At 40.2% G+C, this 13041-nt stretch overlaps 1 protein-coding gene across 1 annotated transcript in view; it reads right to left on the bottom strand.

Moving 5' to 3' along the window:
* Positions 1 to 13041, bottom strand: part of SPON1 (spondin 1) — a 276795-nt gene that overhangs the window by 147789 nt on the left and 115965 nt on the right. The window contains exons 4-5 of the mRNA XM_024118692.3: positions 12146 to 12219; positions 7117 to 7239 (exon numbers count right to left, since the gene is read on the bottom strand). Of these exons, the coding sequence (XP_023974460.1) occupies positions 7117 to 7239; positions 12146 to 12219 (197 nt within the window). The remainder of the gene's footprint in view (positions 1 to 7116; positions 7240 to 12145; positions 12220 to 13041) is intronic.

The raw sequence follows: 13041 nt of genomic DNA, 5'->3' as shown, positions 1-13041 counted from the left end.
TTGTGACTCAGCCTGGTGGTGGCACAGCTGGGAAACTCTGATGGGCACCATTACTCAGCTTGGAAAGAGATTTCCCAGTGCTGATGGGAAGAAGCAGAACTATTGTTTGTTGAATGTTTAATTGTTTCTGAAGTTAGATCAAAGGGGGCTGTGGTCCACACGTGGCTCATCACTGCTCTAGGAACTGGACTAAGGAAACCCACAAATGGTCTTATTCTTAAATGGGAAGAAACTCTGCAAGCTAAATATTATACAGCTAACAATTCTTCCCAAAGTAATTGGAGGATTTAATGCAATCCCACTTAAAATTCTGGCAGGATCCTTTACAGAACTTGATAAAAATGATTTCACAATCATTTATAAAATAGAAAGACAATATCGAGGAATATTTCAAGAAGAAAGAGTACCTCCATCTCCAAGCCAGAAACCTGGCTTGTCAGCTTTGATGCTTCTCTCTCTCTCTCTCACTCCTCCACATCTAATCCATGACAGAATCTCCCTCTAAGAGGCATCTCAAAACTATCCATTCTCTCCATCACCACATCCACTGCCTGAGTTGGAGCTACCATCATCATTGCAGTATCTTCCTAACCCATCTTCCCTTACACTACCTGCCCCTTCCAATGTGGTCCCACTCAGCAGCCATATAAGGTCCTCTCTCTCTCCTGCCCCAGCCTCTTCAGTGTTTTTTCATTGTTCATCTCCCTCCACTTTCTTCCTTGCTCATTTCATAACTGCTTCTCATCATTCATTCATTCATCAACACTATTTATTGAGAGGCTTTCAATGTGCCAGACAGTGAGCTAGGGCCTGGGGAGGTAAATGAGCAAAATCAAGCTTGATTCCTGCAAACACCCTAGTGGCTTTAAAGACAAATGACAATAAACATGAAAAAAGATTCAAGTGTGTTAGTAATTAAACCGATGCCAATTTAAAATAATAAGATTAATTTTTTTATAACCATGAATTGGCCAAACCCAAATGAAAAAAGTTATATCGGATGCTAAAGAGGCTGGGAGAAACAGATGTACTTATTCATTATTTTTAACATGGTGAATTGATACAAATGTTTTGGAGAAGCATCTGGCAAAATGTCTCAAGAGCCAAAAAAAAAAAAATCCCTATCCTTTGATCCAGCAGTCTTACTCTTGGGAAATTATTTCAAGGAAATAATTCAAAGGAAGGTGGAAGAATGGAGGAAGACTTGAAGAAGGAAGTTTTTTATTGCAGTGCTTTCTCTGTTAGCAAAAGACCTAACATCACCTAAACGTTCAATAAAAGAACAGTTAGATAAGTGGTTTAGAGAAAGCTGATGTAATAAATTATGACTATGGAAACAAAATCAAATGCAAAAAGTAGGACATGATGTGTTCAAATGTGATGTAGAAACTCTGTACACAGTTGAATATATGAAGAAATGAAAGCAGTTGCCAAGTATTAGAATGGTAGTCTTTCATGTGATTGGATTTAAGAATTAATATATATATATTTTTTTTGTGGTACACAGGCCTCTCACTGTTGTGGCCTCTCACGTTGCGGAGCACAGGCTCCGGACACGCAGGCTCAGCAGCCATGGCTCGCAGGCCCAGCCGCTCCGCGGCATGTGGGATCTTCCCGGACCGGGGCACGAACCCGTGTCCCCTGCATTGGCAGGCAGACTCTCAACCACTGCGCCACCAGGGAAGCCCAAGAATTAATAATTTTTAAAAATTAAGTGACCCAATGGAAAAGATGGCTGAATTCATGGTAAAACTAACTTTGATTCTGTAGAGTATTTCAGTGGCCATGTTTATATTCTAGGCAATGTATTGCCAAATGAAAAAAATAATTGGCTCCTGGAAAAAAATGTCCCTTTCATCAATGTGTATTTGTCAAATGGTGTTAAAATCGATGCTATATCAGAAATGGGGGGAGTCATGCAGTTGACACTGTCATGGGAGATTAGAGAGTCTCTGTGGGGTAGAAGCATTTGTCAAAAACCCAGACGCTGTGTTCAGAGTAAGAGAGCAAAGAGACTCAGCATCTGTTAGGCAACTTCCAATCTCCTGGTGAAGACAGGGCATATCTCCAGCCCCTGGGACATCCCTATGCGGTAACACTGCCTGGTCACCATGTTCCTGTAAAGAACAAAAACTCCTGGAGCACAACAGACTCGCAGTACCAAGGACAGACCCCGGGGGGCATGCCTTTCTCCTAACACTGCAGGGTTCCGGAGCTCAGCTCAGGTTCAGCAAATCCAGACCTCTGATTTCTTAAGTTATGCTCTCCGCAGCCCAGGTCTTCGTAGAGCGCGGCCAAGCTATTCAGAATTTGGTAGCAGTTGAGACCATGGTGGTATATCAGGGCCTTATTAAAAGATGCTTTGTGAATGAGAGATTTAATTTTACTGCAGAGGAGAGAAGACTGCCTTGTGACAGCCTCCAGAGGAAAGCAAAAGGGAAACAGAAGACCTGAGCTTTGATTTTGGTTCTGAATTCTCTCTGGCTATGTGACCTGAGCCCTTAATTTTTTTGTTTTTTTTTTTGGTGCTTGGGTTTTTTTTTTTTTTTTTTTACTTATAAAATTAGGAGGTAAAACTTGCATGATCCAGCCTTCAAATGGATTTCTAGATACTACTCACTTAGGAGTGTTTTAAAAAGATTTCACTTAGCAAATAAATGAATTAATAATTGAATGAATAATAATAAAAAAAAAAGATTTCAGTATTTCCAGATGGCCAGCAGTGATTTATGGCATTACAATCAGAGGGAATGCCAGAGGTCATTTATACCATCTTCCTGCCTTCCTTATCTCAGGCCTAGTTCCTCCAAGAGAGAGGGGTATCATGGATACAGAGAGTACTTTGTTTTCCAAGAGAGGGAACCCCAGAAACAGCATTTGGAATAAATCAGTTTGTATAATGATTGAGAAGAGCCACCTGCAGATGTGGCCCACCACAAGAGACGGCTGAAAGCACAGGGTGCAGAGTCCAATGTGAATTCTCAAGGGCAAGTTCCCAAAGATGACTGAAGGACAGACCCCTTAGGCTGCTACCTTATCCTATTGCAGAGGTTCTCAAGTGTGGTTACAGACCCTTGGGACCACCCCCCCTGCCCCACCCCGCTACCGGCCCTTTCAGAGGGACCTACGAGGTGAAAACTATTTTCATAATAATACTAAGACAAAATTTGCCTTTTGTAATGTATCGACATTAACACTGATGGGGCAAAAACAATCATGAGTAAAACTGCTGGCACTCAGTGCCGGGTCAAGGCAATGGCCTTGCACTGTATTAGTCATTAATGTATTCCTCACTGCCAGGGACTTGCTACAAACAAAAGGCCCAAAAGTCAGTTTCACTTAAGAATAGCCTTGATGAAACAATAAACATTATTAATGTTATTAACTCTCTACCTTTGAGTACACATGTTTTTATTGTTCTGCGTAACTAATTGGGAAATACACATAAATCCCTTCTGCTATATGCTGAGTACTGGGACTGTCTTGAAGAAAAGCACTTGTGCAATTGCTTGAGGTGCAAGCTGGACAATTTCATTGTCATAAAACATCATTTTTACTTGAAAGAACAAATGACAGATTATGGTTATTCAGCCTTAAGAATTTGGCATACATTTTCTTAAAAAATGAAATAAGCCTGTCACTTCAAGAAAAACACCTGACGGTATTTGCTGTCAATGATAAAATTTGAGCTTTCAAGCAAAACTTGGGATTTTGGGAAACTTGTATCCACCACCATGAATTTGATAGCTTTTCAATACTTAAAACACTTTACTGATGAGATTGGAAGTGATCTTAACGCATATGATTTTTGATGTTGCATAATGAAATGTCTCAATATCTAGATTATCTGCATAACTCAGTAAACCAATACTTTCCAAATGACCAATAGATGATGTTATAAAATCATTCATTTGTGAAAGATGCATTCAAAGTGCAAGCGGAAAGCAACGCATTTTAATGTAACAGAGTATAAGTTCATTGATATGGTTTCACATTCTATATTGTAATTCTCCTTTAAGAAACTACCATTTGCAGAGTTTTGGTGTAGCATCAAAGAAGATTATCTGTAATTATCTGAAAAGGTTATTTAAATATTCTTCCCGTTTCCAATTACATATCTGTGTGAGACAGAATTTTCTCATATACTTAAACCAAAAAAAAAAAAAAATGCCACAACAGGTTAAATGCAGAGGCAAATATGAGGATCCAGGTGTCTTCCATTAAACCAGGCATTAAGGAGATTTGCAAAAATGTAAAACAATGATGCCCTTTTTACTAAATTTCTTTCGTTTGGACAATATAGTTATTTTCATAAAATATGTTAACATGTAATAATTTAATCATTGCTAATTCATTATGTTACTTTTAAAGTTAATAAGTGATATTTTAAAATTTCTGTTTTAATTTTTGAGATGGTGAAATATTGAGAGATACAATCCATATTAACAAAAGTATATTGGAGTTCTCAATAATTTTTAAGCCCATAAAAAGGGCCCTGCTCTGAGATGCTTGCAGAGAAAGTGGAATTTGGGATGAGTAATTAATAAGAGGAGGACCTGTCATGTATCAGCTTGCACTACTGTTGAGAAGTGTCATGACTTAATTGGGCTAAATGGCCAGGGTTTGTTATCAAGACAGAATCATCCCTGGAGGAGTAAAATGAAAGTCGTCTATTACCTAAGATTGGCAGAAATCACTTTTGTGAATATTGAATTCTCACGGTCCTGATTAGACCTTGAAGGGCACCTTTTTGTGCCCTTCCAATTGCCTCTAGTGCCTCTAGTGTCCAAGTCCATCCCTTTCCCTCCAGGGAAAGTCTGGCCCTGTCCCTGCTCGATACTGACCACCATGACTAGTGTGGGCTAAAAATCTGCCTCCCGGGTCATGGTGAATGCCACTCTGAGTCCAACAATCAGTACCCAGTACTTGGGAAGGCCCCAGGCACTAAGAATGAAAGACGAGCATGTTGTGGCTTTTGTCCTGGAGGACTTCTCAGTCTGGTGGAGAAGAAAGGCTCCTGAAGAAATAATTACAGTATGATGTGATAAATGCTCTTCTGAACATAGTGACCAAATTTTTTCCAACCAAAAATTAGGACACACTCTGACATCTGACAATGAAACAATTTTGGGGTACTTGAAACACATGTCTGCTATACATATTAAGAAACTCCCAACAACTCCACAGAAATTCTGTATAGGTTTGTACTTGATTTGGCCCAAAGACCCAGAAACAATGGTCTGTACCCTTAAAAAAAAATTATAGGAAATAACAGTGTCACAACAGAAAAGAGCAAGAAACGCCTTAGGATTACAAAAGATGAGTAATGGGCCCCTAACATTTTATTTCCTCTGGGTTAGTGGATGGGAGGCACTAGAGGAAATTTTTTCCATCATGCTTGTTCCAAGTGGTTTTTTCCCCTCCAGGCAGAGAGTCCAAGTTTGTTCACACAGGTCTCCCACATCAGCTGAAGTAGATCAAGCTGAATCCCAGAGTCAGAAGAATGAATTAGTATGAGGCTTCTAAGATCTCCAGCCTTGAATACATGTGGCTAAAATTAAACAATAAGGTTCTTGATCTGCCAAGAAATGGAGTCCCCTCTGGGTGGGCTGTTTGGGGACCATGGAGGTTATGGTCTAGACTGGGTCTTCTTAAGTCCCAACCACATACCCTTTGCCCCCCTCCCTTTGGGGCTGACACAAATCCCTCTTTTTAGTTTCTTTCTCCAGCCTCTCTGTTCTTTCCCAGCTGTGGCAACTGCAAAGTGAAGTGAACAAGACTAAAACACACAATGAACCAAAACATGCTCAGTGCCACACATGGACATCCTGCCACCCACAGTTAGAAAGAATGGGCTACACTGGGTCTCAAAGGCAATCCAAATGAAAGGCAGGACAAGGAGCCTGACAAACCCCTTCTGCATCTTGGATCCACTACCATTAGCCATTCATTCTGACGGTTCTGCATCCGCAGATTCAACCAACAACGGGTCATAAATATTTGAAAGAAAAATTCCATGAAGTCTCAAAAAAAATATCTTGAATTTTCCACACAATAACTACTGACCTAGCATTTACATTGTATTTACAACTAGTTACATGGTACTAGGCATTACAAATAATCTAGAGATGACAAAGTATACGGGAGGATCTGCCTATGTTTTATGCAAATACTACATCATTTCATATATAAGGGATTGAGCATCCATGGATTTTGGTATCTGTAGGAGTCCTGGAACCAATCCCCCTCGAATGCCAAGGGACGATTGTACTTACGTTGGACTAGGGGCAAATCACGATGTCTCTGTGATCTCCAGTGAGCTCATTCACAAAAGCCCACAAAAGGTTATTTTGAGGATGAAGTGACAACATATGTAAAAATGCTTGCCACTCAGTAAGCTCACTATTCATAGTTATAATTTTCATATCATTTGTGTGATTATTTAATTAGTGTCCGTCTCCCCATTAATCTCTGAGTTGCATGAGAACATGGGTTGTGTCTTTTTTATTCACTATTATATCCCTAGTGTTTAGCACAGTGTCTGACACATGTTAGGCATTTGATGAGACAACTGTTTGATAAAAGGGAGTTGGTAGGGTCCTGATTAAGGATTTACTCTAAAACAGCAAGTTTGGGGTTCCCTGACAACTCTCATGGATTCGTATTGGCTACCTGGAGCATGGTGTAATGAGGATTCTAAGGTGGCATCCGATATATTACCAATACACGCTATGGTTGAGGATGTTGAGTATTTGTTGACCTTGGCCTCTGCAGTCAAGAGCAGGTGGTCCCTTTTGCCAGTTCTTTCCAGCACAAATAGGCTGGTTGTATGGACAGAGCCACTTCAGGAGGACTGAGGTTACCAAATATCTGACCTGAAGATAAGCAGCATGACCTCAGGAATATTTTTTAAAATCACAGATAAGAAAACACTTAGAACAATGCTCTGCAAAGAAGCTGAAAGCATACGACTATTATATCTGCCTGTCTCGATGAATTCACTTTCTTGGAATGTGTTTCATGAATGCATTGGTAAGAAGGAGAAGCTAGTATATCCCACAACCAGAACTTCGTAATACCCTCTCCCCCAACCCATAAGGAAGCTGTTCTACTCACGAGGGTAATCCTTTGGGTGTGTCTTCTCAGACCAGTTCCCATAAAATGTGAGCCTGTACTTAGCAGTTCCACAGGCGCAGCAGTCTAGGATTGGTCTGTCAGTCACCCCGTCAAATGTGGAGTCTGAAAGAGTCAGGAAAGTCACCAAGTTAGGAAGCAGCGGTGAGTCATTTATAGGACAGCACCATCTGTCTTGTTCTGTCTTGAAGGCTTGGGAAAAGAAGATGAGGTACAGTTTTCACCGATTAATAGCTCAGAACCAGGTCCAGCTATAAAGGATTTTATATACCTCTAAGGGTGATAACTATATATTTTGCAAATTAAAAAAACATCAGAACTTTTGCTCTAATAATGTGAGGAGACCTATGGGACCAATAAGGCAGAATATTTGGGATGGGGGCCCATCTTGATATATTTTCTGGGCCCGAATCTCCTTCCCCACCCCTCCCACAACAGGATTTCTCCACCAGATTTTAAGAGGAATATGCCTGTGTGTGTGTCCTCTAAGGAATATTCTCTGGGGCCAAATTGCCAGGACCAGAAAAAGCTTTGAAGGAGAGAAATGAGAACAAGCAGAGGGATGTAAAGAAGTGCTGAAAATTACTTCTAAAAAGATATGCATGTATAGTCACGTCACTTCTTATCAAGCTTTCAGAGAGTTTACTGGGAGGGTTGGGGGTTTGGGAATATGTCCATAAATTCAGGTTTACTTCTGAGCCTAGAAGCAGCCGGGAAAAACTCAAGATTCCCAATCCGCCCCCACTTTTAACTGCGAATAGCTGATAAGTGGAGAAAGATTACATGAATAAATTCAGTATTTCCGACTGTCAAGCCCACATCCCTAACTGTGCATTGTTGCTTTGGGTCTGTTCTGCTTCCTGCAAGATGAAACAATGTCTACAGATGCAACTTGCTTCAATTGCTTCTTCTTTGCTTCCTCTAGAGGTATTAACATAAATGTTCTCTCTCTTTTTGCAAGTTGGACATTTATTCTTAACTATTATATAAAGAGCAGCAACAAAGAGTATAAAAATCTTTTTGAGTGTTAGGAAGAGCATTTTACAAGTCTTCCTTATGGAATTCACTGGGTCATTTGGTTTGAATGTGCAAAACCAGCGATGGGTGGAAGAAGCGAATTCTGGGTTCAAGGATGGAGACAAAAGTATGGGATATTGTAATAATAACTATATTGTATAGAGTCCTCATACATGCTGCTCCCTTTCCATATATTGTCTCATTTGATCCTGACAAACCTAGGAGGTCAGGACTTTGGTTAACCCCATTTTACAGATCATGAAACTGAGGCAGATTAGGTGACCAGCCCAAGGCCACAGGGTTAGTAAGTGGTGTAGGCAGAACTGGAGCTCAGGTCTTTTTGAGTCCACAGCCCATGCCCTTAACCTCTACACTATATCACTGCAGGAAAGACCTGCTGGAGAGGTCTGCATAAACACCAATGAGAGAAATTGGTGCGTGTTTCTCTTTTTGCTTTTTCAAATGAAGAATGGTACATTTTAAAAATTACCTCCCTACATAGCTCCAGAATCTCTAAAGAAGAGATCTGAAACCACCCCAAAGAGAAATCATTGTTTGGCTACTTTTTGTACACTAGGAAGAGGCCAGAGCACTGTTTCTGTTAGGAGAAATCTTCCCACTGCCTTATGTACACGAAGTCCAGATCTGATTCCTGTGTGAGCCACTTTGATACTTAAGGGACAAGCCCTGTTGACTATATTTCAGGAAAGGTAGCGTATATGAGTAACTCCTGAAGATTCTTCTTTTTCACATTTCCATTATGATCACCTATGCTGTTAAAAAAAACTAAATTAGTTTTGAAAAAGGAATTCAGAGCTAAGAGATACATGCTGGGGTTTCAAATGTAACTACTAGGCGCTCTTAAATGAGGCAGCAATAATCTCTCAAAAAACCAAAATAAGGCAAATTGGTAGCTTTACCTTATCAAAAGGGCTCTCAGATATAAGTAGTGAACTTAAAGATGCATCCAGGGGTTCAAGGGAATGCACTTATAATAAACCTTTTGGAATTCCAAAGGAAAATAAGCTTCCATTTAAAAAATAAATTTCTAAGTTTGAAAATAAAAACAGACATACTGTTTCCTACTGAGGAAAAGCCCACTGAAAATGAATCAGGTTTTCAAAGGGCAGTGATAACAAGTGTTAACTTACCCCTCTTCTCCTAACAGTGCAGGGCTTGCCCAATACAGGTAATTGCAGGCCCTGCAGCATCTCCCAAGCTGTCCCCTCCCCCTCATTTCTACTCTTAATCCATCAGCTTTCTTTTCTACTGTCATCCTTTATTCTTTGCTCCTCTTCCCTTGTCTTCTTTTTCTCATGAACCCTTCTCTGCCCACATTTTCCTCTCATCTCTGCTCACATTTTCCTCTCATCTCTGCTTTTCCCTTCATCTTTTCCTCTGTCTCTCTCCCTTAACTGTCTATGACATGGTATTAAAGTGAGTATATGTGTGCATTTGTTTATTATAGGTCACCTTTTGGAATATTTTATGTTTCTCTGTTTTTAATTGTAAGTAGCTTAATGTTTTTTGTTTCTTTTAAAAAATAACGATTGCCATTGCTTTTAATCTGTGCAATTCTTAATTTTCCCCTATGGATAAATAGCTTCAACTGGGGAAAAAAATAATAGACACTAGTTTCTCTCTTCCTTTCCTTGATAGATTTGATTTGACTTAACAAAGAGTGTGAATACCTTAATGAAAGAGCTGGAGATAATCAAGTGGGCATACACATTTAAGAAAAATCCCTTTGCTCTATGCTTATATCTTCAAGACTTTCTGTACAGGATCTGCTTTGCTAACTGATGGATTTCCTCATGGGTCTGCTGTCTCCAGGGATCATATACAATAGCACCTAATGATCCTACAGCCCAGGTCCTGCCGGGTCTTTTTTTGTCCACAAAGTTGCTGTTGGAAAGAGGTCTTCTTATACAGATTCGTGCTTAGTCATTTTGATAGGATCTCTGCTTCAGAAGCGGTAACCAGTAGAGATTTGCAAGGTCATTTTATTGACACTGTATCTGCAGAATGTTAGCATATTCATAGCTTAGACAAGGCTTTCACAACATGAGGACTGAGGCTTTGGAAGGTCAATTTAGTTGATGGTTGCTGTCAGTACATGGGGCTGACAGTGAAGTGTCTTCTAGGAACCCTCAAATCTGGGAAATAAGGCTGTCCTCTGAGAGTCAAACTAACAAAACCTCACCACAGTGGCCATGATTAGCCAACCAAGAGGTGAGCTAGAATAGCCACAACTCTAACCCACGGGACCTGGATGTCATCTCATGGAGGCTGGGCAGGGATGGGATTGTCCATTAGGAACCAAGAGCCTCAAGAGTTGAGACGTTCTGGGTCTGGGGAAAGGCTAAGTGAATCTGTAGACTATGAAATACAGGAAAGCCTCAACAGCCATGCATGGTGATGCCCACCTGGAAACTGCCCAGGGCGCTGGCCCACAGGTCGCAACTCTCTGGCGCCTTTGGCAGGCATGACCCTAATGCAGGGCAGCCAACTCTCTCCCCTTTAGCTCTTTCCAAGCTCTCCAAGCAGTCCTCCACATAGGACCTAGTTTCTGCTCCAGCTCATCTATAGGGAGACCTATGCTTTGATCTACCCAAAGTAACAATCCAAGCTACTGAATCGGGAGGTAGTCACTTTGATAGAAAGGCAGTGGTTAGGGCAATGGCTCCTAGGTCCAAACTCTGACCTCCCCCACTAGCTGTATCATGCTGAGTGAGCTCTTTAAACTTTTCATGTCTCAGGCTTCTCATTTATAAAATAGGTATGAAATAATAGTCTTTACCATATAGGATTGTTATGCAGATTACAGGATTAAGGCATGTGAAGTGCTTAGAATGGTGCCTGGCATGTAGCAGGCACTAAAAAAAAAAAATAGCTCTTATTATTATTTTCCCAGAAGACCTTTAGCAACTTTTCGTTTTCTTAGTAGCTTATGATTTGCTAGAAATAGAATGATTTCTTCTGAAAACGCAAATTGCTCTAAATGTAAAAAAAAAAGTCTGCACAAATTAATAGAAATGAAAGAGTGAAGATGTATCATTTCAGAACATTTTCCATGTTTATTTAGTTCTCTAATGACTTCTAAACACATTTAGATGTTTCAAACTTTAATTTTTCATGGTAGATTAATAAATAAGCTTTAGGATGTAGCTAACAATAGCTAACACATACACATATATATAATATATATATGTATGTGTATATATGTATGTATGTGTGTATATATGTGTGTGTGTATGCATATGTATGCGTGTATATATGTACGTGCACATATCAATATACATATCAATATATATATTTACTATGTACCAAGGAGGCACGGTACTATTTTACATACATTAAGTTGCATGACGAGGAAGGGCAGATGCAGGATTTGAAAGTCAGCTGGATCTGAATCCAGGACTCTGCTCCAACCTCCTCCGTCTACTTGGTCCCTATAAGCTTTGTTAGAACACCTTCAAGGAGAGGGAGTTGATGAGCCTGCACATCCAAGGACGAGATCCTTGAATGAGGTGAGAGCACAACGTCAATGCCCCCTTGACATCCCCGTTTCCCTAGAGAAAATCCCCCCCTCTTCCTGCCTGGGTGCCCCAAAAGTTCCTGCTAGCAATTACTCCAGACAACCGTTAACAGACTTTTTAAAGGTACACAATTGTGTTCCTTAATTAAGTCCTGTGAATTATTCCAAGGAACCTCTTCAGAATAATCACTGTTTCACAAAAATAAGGAGACGATGACACCAATATAAGGTACATATCTCCTACCCAGGGAATCAAGCTGAGTAATTAGAGTTTAAGGCAGATCCAATTATCCACAGCACACAGCCAGATTAAAAATCGGAGCTACGTGAGGAAGCAAAACCCAGAGGAACTCAGAAAGCCTGACTGCCTTAATTCCTGCAGCTGAATGCTTGGACTGAATGAGCCACCTTCCCTTTATCTAGCCCTCTCTCACCCACACGTCCACAAATCCTTACCTTGTTCACAAAGTTTCTTGGTCAGAGAGCCCTCATCTTGAAAATAAATGATGCGTTTCTGTACGATGCTAGCCCTGTGGGGAAAGAGGACACAAGCACATGGTGAAGGAGGGCAAGTCTGGGGGATGTCAGATCCCTGCTTGTCCACCTACAGCTGTGTGGCTTTGGGTGAGTGCCCCCAACACTCTGTGACTCAGTTTCCTCATTGGAAAACTGGCATTAAGAATAATATCTACCTCCTAGGATTGCTATGAGAACTAAATAAGAAAATGTACATCAAGAGTTCAGCATACACCTAGAAACCACTCAATAAATATTAGTTATTGTGGTGGTGTTGGTGGTGTTCATATTATTATTAAGGTAGGAAGGTGAACTAACAGCATTTTCAATAACTTTTCTCAGTGGTTCATTTACTCTAGTTTCGTATCTAATTATTGAGGCCATTTATAGATCAAACAAATTCAAATCAGGAAAGCATGTCAAATTCTCTTCCTGAAGGGGAAAATAAAACCCTAAAAATATATTTTGATTTGTTCTGAAAATGTCATTCTATATCTTTCCTGAAAGACTAGACGAAACTATCTCCTACGTTCTGAACAAAGACAACTTCAACTGTTATATCTCCCTCTTAAACATGTCAAACATAGGATCTTAGAATTTGGAAAGAATATTTTGAGGTTGAAAAATGACTTGCTTTTGGCCAGCATATATTTTCTCTTTAATCTAGGATTGCACAGACATACTACTCTGCAGTTTATTTTCAGCTGGTCTTGAAGAGGCCTGAAACCCAGTGTCCAGTAATTTGAAAGTCCACAACACAACAGTGAGATGGTGCCAGTGGATCTTGAGCCATTTCTATTGATTTTCTTCAGCAATGTTACTCAATCAAAAGGTAA

The sequence above is a fragment of the Physeter macrocephalus genome, chromosome 16, assembly GCF_002837175.3.
Source record: "Physeter macrocephalus isolate SW-GA chromosome 16, ASM283717v5, whole genome shotgun sequence".
In the NCBI taxonomy this organism is placed as follows: domain Eukaryota; kingdom Metazoa; phylum Chordata; class Mammalia; order Artiodactyla; family Physeteridae; genus Physeter; species Physeter macrocephalus.
Note: the sequence above shows the minus strand (reverse complement) of the source record. Positions and strands in the feature narration are given on the sequence as shown.